Genomic DNA, 7,199 nt, shown 5'->3' on the forward strand with positions numbered 1-7,199 from the left:
TCACTGTTCATCCAATCGATCGGCTTCAGTTAGCAGCAGTAGCGAAGGAATCACTCGATCGGGTTCAGTTAACAGCCATCAATCGATCGCTCGGGTTCAGTAACGCGTAGCCTGCAGTGCAATCGCTCAGGTTCAGTTAGAGCCCAACGCCTCACTCGGGTTCAGTTAGAGCCAACGCCTCGCACACACGCGTGTACGTGTACGAGAGAAACGTGCATCGCTCGGCCCCCGACCTCCCACCATAACCGGGAACTCCCCGAAATTTTCCTCGCCCTCGCTTCTACCACAGTTTTTCCCGTCATGGACGGCCCAAAGAATGTCATGCAGCTGCGTCTCCGGCCCGCCCAGGATGAAAAGCCCATTTTATGTCATGATTTTTTGTCATAGAAGTAGGAGCCCACCACATCTATGATGATACCGGGTTTTGTCACAATTATCGTCTAGAAGTGTCATATGTATGACAGAAAAAAAATTTGTTCGGCCCAAAATGTCACGGATGTGTCTTTTTTTTGTAGTGACAATACGTGCCTTGCTTCCCCTACTGTCACTGGGAAAGGACACCGCAAGATTGAACCCAAAGCTAAACACTTCTCTCATTGCAAGAAAGATCAATCTAGTAGGCCAAACCAAACTGATAATTCGAAGAGACTTGCAAAGATAACTTAATCATACATAAAGAATTCAGAGGAGATTCAAATATTTCTCATAGATAAACTTGATCATAAACCCACAATTCATCAGATCTCGACAAACGCACCGCAAAAAGAGTTACATCGAATAGATCTCTAAGAAGATCAAATAAAACATGGTATTGAGATCCAAAGAAAGAGAAGAAGCCATCTAGCTAATAACTATGGACCCGAAGGTCTGTGGTAAACTACTCACAACTCATCGGAGAGGCTATGGTGTTGATGTAGAAACCATCCGTGGTCGATTCCCCCTCTGGCGAAGCGCCGGCGAAGGCTCCAAGATGGGATCTCGCCGATACAGAAGGTTACGGTGGTGGAAATAGTTTTTCGTGGTCGCCTCTGATGTTTTCGGGGTACATAGGTATATATAGGAGGAAGAAGTACGTCGGTCGATGCCCGAGGGGCCCACGAGACAGGGGGCGCGCCCAGCAGGGGGGCGCCCTCCACCCTCGTGTCTTCCTCGATTGCTTCTTGACTTGCACTCCAAGTTCTCCAGATTACGTTTGTTCCAAAAAGATCGCTCACGAGGGTTTCATTCCGTTTGGACTCCGTTTGATATTCCTTTTCTTCAAAATACTGAAATAGGCAAAAAAAAACAGCAAGCCTCCAGTTAGTAGGTTAGTCCCAAAAATGATATAAAAGTGTAAACTAAAGCCCATAAACATCCAAAATAGGTAATATAATAGCATGGAACAATCAAAAATTATAGATACGTTGGAGACGTATCAATAGCCATAACTTCTACTATGGACAGTCTAGAATGGGTCAATATCTTGATCTTGTTTACCAAGTTCTTCACCTCCGCACTGTCTTCTTGGGCGGGGGATTTGGACACCAGCTGTATAACTTCTTCAAGGGGGCGCTGGAAAATTCTGGCAGTCCGCGCCGAACAGGGTCCAGAAGGGGTACATCGTCAATATAGAACCATTCCGAAGACCATACGGTAGATCCTTTCTTCGGAGTCCCGACGGGGTAGCTGGATCCGGCTATACGCCATACTTCGGCGCCGCCCACTTTGAAAATAGACCCGCCGCCCTGATGGCGGGGGACGAGGCAGAAGAACTTTTTCCATAGTTCGAAGTGAGCCTCACAACCCAAAAACAATTCGCAAAGGGCGACGAAGCCGGAGATATGTAAAATGGATCCTGGCGTAAGGTTGTGCAGCTAGATCCCGTAGTGCTCAAGTAGACCCCTGAGGAAGGGGTGGATTGGGAATCCCACGTCCCTCAAAAGGAATGAGGTGAAGCATGCCCTCTCCCCTTGGTTGGGATTGGGGAAATTCTCCGCCAAGGCATCAGCATCTATAGTGGTTAACCCCGCCCGTACGAAGAATAGATCTGGGTGGGTGGAGATATCCTTGCGTTTGGAGTTGACCGAGCTGGAAGTGAGATATGGAGCAACTCTACCAGTCCCCCTTTTGAGGGCCATGAGGAGGCGAGGAGGAACCAGGGGCGCTCGCCATGGTCTGTTTTTTGTGGCTTGCTCTATTGCTTTTGGTGTGATGCAAGATGATGGCTTAGAGATCTTGCCTCACTTTATAGGCGTGGTTTGTGCCTGCCAGGAATATTAAAATACAAGGATCACAGACCGTTCGCATTCACTCGGACGCGTGGAAATCGAAGCGACGACAGGGAGGAATCATATAGAATGGACACGGAAGCCGATGTCGGACTGTCTTCAATCCGGAGTACAATGGAGAGCCTGCCTTGCAAAGCCGAAGACTTGCGTCCGCATACTACATCGACATTGAAGGCAAGTTCAGGGGCTATTGAGGGAGTCCTGGATTCGGGGGTCCTCAGATATCCGGCCTAGGAGTTTGGGCCGGGTTGCATGGGCTGTACAGGATCACGTCGAAGATCACCTATCGTGTCCGGATGGGACTTCTCAACACGTGGACGGCAAGAATAGAGTCTGGAGGTTTCCTCCCCCGATAAACCGACTTTGTACAATCCATAGACCCCCTCCGGTGTGTATATAAACTGGAGGGGTTAGTCCGTAGAGGCCAACTTTTTTACCATCATCGGAATCCTCATAGGCTAGAGATCTAGGGTTAGCCCTCATGATCTCAAGGTAGATCAACTCTTGTAATCTTCATACTCGACAATCATAATCAAGCAGGAGTAAAGTTTTACCTCCATTAAGAGGGCCCGAACCTGGGTAAACATCATGTTCCTTGGCCTCCTATTACCATTGGTCCTTAGACGCATAGCTTGGGCCCCTCTACCAGAGATCTGCCGGTTTTGACACCGACACAACCCCTGCTACATGACAGGCCACCCGCGCGAGATCAACCTGATCTTGTTAGGGTCGTCCCGTGTGTCACCGCCTGATGAGGTCGCCGCATGCCGTCAGGGGCCCAAATCGCCGTTGCACAACCGCCGCCAGGTAGAGCCGCCGCCACCCAACACGATGGACGACGTGCGCCAGGTCCGCGGCAATCCAATGCCTCCTCGCGCCGCCGCCGCGCCGCCCTACGCCAGCCGCCAACCATGAAGAGAGGGGGTAGATCCCTGCTGCCACCAATGCCAGCCGGGCTTTGTCGCGGCGGCGGCGAGGGAAAGAGGTCGGGGAAGACGAGTGGGTGCACACTAGGGATTCCCCGAGGACGCTTGCGGGGGAGGCGGGTGTTTGTCTTAAGAAAAATCCATTGGATAGTAGATTTCCAAAAGTTTTAAGTTTGAACTTCACTACTCCTTCCGTTTTTATATTTGTCTTTCGAGAGATTTCAACAAGTGACTACATACGTTGTAAAATGAGTGAATATACACTTTAAAATATGTCTATATACACTCGTATGTGGTAGTCAACATTTGTCTTTCTAGAGATTTCAACAAGTGACTACATACGTTGCAAAATGAGTGAATGTACACTCTAAAATATGTCTATATACACTCGTATGTCTATATACACTCGTATGTGGTAGTCCATTTGAAATCTCTAAAAAAAATATTTAGAAACGGAGGGAGTAGATGATATGTCACGTTTGAGTTAATATGTGTGATGATATGGGTGTGTGTACACTTTTTTTTTGTATTTTTCAGAAAAGAAAAAGATCAAAGAAAACTGAAGGTATATCTCAAGAAAGAAGAAAGAAAACTGAAGGTGAGATAGAAGTCATACAATCAACATTCAGGGCATTCAGGGTATTGATCAGTGTAGACTCACGATTAATGAAAGCTGAATGTAAGACAGAGGAGGACATTCAGTGTATCGATCATTCTTTAAGCAGATGTTTCTGTATAAGAAAGCAGTTTTCCGTGTCGAAGAAAACCAATTCTGCTCTTTGTGTATGCAAAGTCTGCACTCCACTCAAAATCAGAACAATTTATTTCTCATTTATACATCGCCAAATCTGTTTGACGATTACACAAGTAGAGACACAACAGGGAAAAGAAACGCAATACAGAGACGCCTCACCAGACTCGGCAAGAACAAAGACACAACTGTAGCACACTTTTAGGCTGCAGAACTCGCACACACATGAACCAGACTGGGTCCGACCCGAGTACTCAACCGGAGATCTCGATGGCCTTCACCTCGGGCTTCTTGACCTCGGCCTTGGGCACGGTGACGGTGAGCACGCCGTTCTCCAGCCCGGCCTTCACCTCCTCCACCTTGGCGTCCTCGGGGAGGCGGAAGCGCCGCACGAACTTGCCGCTGCTGCGCTCCATGCGGTGCCACTTGTCGTTCTTGTCCTCCTTCTCCTTTGTGCGCTCGCCACTGACGACGAGCACGTTGCCGTCCTCCACCTCCACCTTGACCTCCTCCTTCTTCACTCCTGGAAGGTCGGCCTTGAAGACGTGCGCCTCGGGAGTCTCCTTCCAGTCCACGCGAGCGTTGGCGAACGCGGCCGTCTCGCTGTTGCCGCCTGAGATCGCCGGGACGATGGAGCGGAAGGTGTCGAAGGGGTCCGCCCAGAGGTCGGCGAAGGGGTCGAACACGTTGCTCCGCCTCACGATCGACATTGTCGGTGTTGCTTGCTTTGGCTTGTAGCTTGGGGGGAAATTATGTATTTGATCGTAGGTAGGAACGGGCTTGCTGTCTGCTTTTGCTTGACACTGGCTTGAGTTGGGATGGAGGGCGATGGGACTGAGGGCAGGTACTTATAGCGTCGCAGTTGCTGCTCTTGAAGCATCTCGACTACTCTGATATCGATGAGCGTTTGGTCATGTTTCGCTTTTCAGCTGGCTCCACGAGCTTCTCCTTGTTTCTGGAGTACTCTCCTGCTTTGGTGTTAGTGGGCCTTATCCAGTATCTTTCTCTCTGTACAGCTCCAGCAGCACCTCTGGAATGTGATGGAGCCTTTTCTAGGATACGATACGACATGGAGAACTCGAGATGCCTCAGGAGCGCACCGAGCATACGACTCGCACCGGAGCTGAGACAACCGAGAAGAACGTCAATCACAGACCAAAACTACGATCCAATTACTTGACTTTTTGATGAACCTGACATAAGATACAGTCAAATCTTTTGTCCAGGTTTAACTTAAGCAATAGTAGTATGAACAGACCGCTTGATTAAAAGCGATGATAGCTAAAAATGTCATCCTTGATGGAGAGTTGTTCCTAGCAGAAAAGTTGGTGTCAAAACACTTGAATCGTGTAACCATGCACTCCAATTCTAAGTACCGTGTGGTTTTGGTGTCGCGAAGTGGTTTTGATTAAAGTTGTGTTGATGTGTAGGCATTGTCGCGGTCGCGTGGCTCTGGCATCTCCATTTTTCCCTTCGGCAATCTCCATATAATGCTAGAGAAAAGATCCAAATACAATAGTGATTCAAATTTAGTGTCCACTTACAATTCTTAAAAATGTTCACAAAATTTGGTTGGAGTCATAACTATTGCCAGAAATATCAAACATTCAATAAGAACATTTTGGAAACATTCAATGTGATTTTGGGTTTTCCCCCTTTATTAAAGTTTGAGGCTTTTAATTTTCTTCAAAAAAAATTCTTGAATTTAAACATGATGCATGCATGCTTCTGATGCAACTATTTAGAACTAACTACACTATTGTAGGGCTGTGACAGCACGTGTACCGCTCCTCTTCTCAAGCTCCAATACCATATAGAAGAGAATCATTTATAAAATGGTCTGAACTCTCTTCCGAGATCAATAAATCAACGAGTACTCCTTGGGGAGCCCCGCAAGGGTCACTTTTGGTGGACTGGAAGCGTCACTTGGCGCGCTCTCAGGCATCGCCACGTGTCACATGTTGGTCGCTCCCATCAGATTTTTTTGTACGCGTTTTTGGCTCCTAGATGATTTTTTTTGGTTTTCCGGCTTTTCGTCCCTGGTTTTTCTTAGGTTTTGGAAAAAAAAACTTGACAAAAAAGGAAAAAACACGCTTTTTTCCTACCACGAGAGGCACAGATTTACATCATGTGGAGGCACAGATTTGCTTCGGCGGGAGGCACAGCTATGTTTCTAGGAAAAGGAAAAAAAATTCTTCCATGAGAGGCTCGGAAAAAGAAAAAAAATGCGTCCTTTTTTCGCGGAGGCACATATTTGCTTCCGTCTCGACAAAAGGAAATAAATATATATATTTTTGCGAGAGGCAAAATTTTGCATCTCATGGAGACTCAAAGCGTAAATTGTTTGTATCATTGACATCCTTAGGTGTCAATCTCCACCTGGGCTTGGTTGGTTGCCCTGGGAAAAAAATTATATGAGACCAGGTCTCATATAAATTAGGTGAGACCCGCCCTGATGAATGACATGTGGCATTCACAAATCACAAAGCATCTAATCTCTCCCCCCCTCCTGATTTCAGGTGGAGGATGGGGTGGATACTTTGTGATTTGTGAATGCCACATGTCATCCATCAGGATGGGTCTCACCTGCTAATCCGTGAGACCTGGTCTCATAGAATTTTTTTCCGTTGCCCTGACCTTCCGCCGTGTAGCCATCACTACCTTTAAAGCGGGTATCACTATGAATCTCTTGAGAGCTCCTTGCCTTATATGCCAGTTTCGCCAGGCGACCCTTACGTGCAAGGTCATTCGGGCCGGCCAATTTAGCACAACCGATCGCTTAGCTTGATCACCGACAAAAAAAATCATTCGCTCATTCAACTCTCCTTGCTCGGGCATCAGGTGACCATTGAACCTTTCACCGCTCGTAGTTGACCACAGACTTTTTTTTTTGAAAAGTTCACAGATTTTGAAAAAAATCACAAATTTGAAAAAGTTCATGGACTTAAAAATATTTTTTAAAAAGGTCAACAATTTTCGAAAAAAGTCACAAATTTGAATATTTTTAATGAATTTGATAAATAAATCTCGTATTTAAAAAGAGTTAATTGTTTGTATAAAAAGTACACTGATTAAACAACGTTCAGTGGTTTCAAAATAAGTGATGGATTTGAGAAAAAATTGAAAAAAAAATCACGAGTTCGAAAAAATGTTCTCTAGAAAGTTAGAAAAAAAGAAAAAAAAAACGAAGATTTCAAAACAATTGTGATTTTTTTTAAAGAAATTCACGCATTTGAAAAGGAAAAAAATCAGTAA

At 46.2% G+C, this 7,199-nt stretch overlaps 1 protein-coding gene across 1 annotated transcript; it reads right to left on the bottom strand.

Moving 5' to 3' along the window:
• Nucleotides 1–3,988: 3,988 nt before the first annotated feature.
• On the bottom strand, nt 3,989–4,774 carry LOC119274539 (16.9 kDa class I heat shock protein 1-like). Its single transcript, XM_037555259.1, has one exon. It carries the CDS (start codon nt 4,652–4,654, stop codon nt 4,199–4,201), a length of 456 nt encoding a protein of 151 aa, XP_037411156.1. The 5' UTR covers nt 4,655–4,774; the 3' UTR covers nt 3,989–4,198.
• Nucleotides 4,775–7,199: the final 2,425 nt, after the last annotated feature.

The sequence above is a fragment of the Triticum dicoccoides genome, chromosome 3B (genome assembly GCF_002162155.2).
Source record: "Triticum dicoccoides isolate Atlit2015 ecotype Zavitan chromosome 3B, WEW_v2.0, whole genome shotgun sequence".
In the NCBI taxonomy this organism is placed as follows: Eukaryota; Viridiplantae; Streptophyta; class Magnoliopsida; order Poales; family Poaceae; genus Triticum; species Triticum dicoccoides.

Bases quoted from the DNA above. Each gene is read 5' to 3' on its own strand.
- LOC119274539 (XM_037555259.1), bottom strand. From the start codon at position 4,654: ATGTCGATCGTGAGGCGGAGCAACGTGTTCGACCCCTTCGCCGACCTC.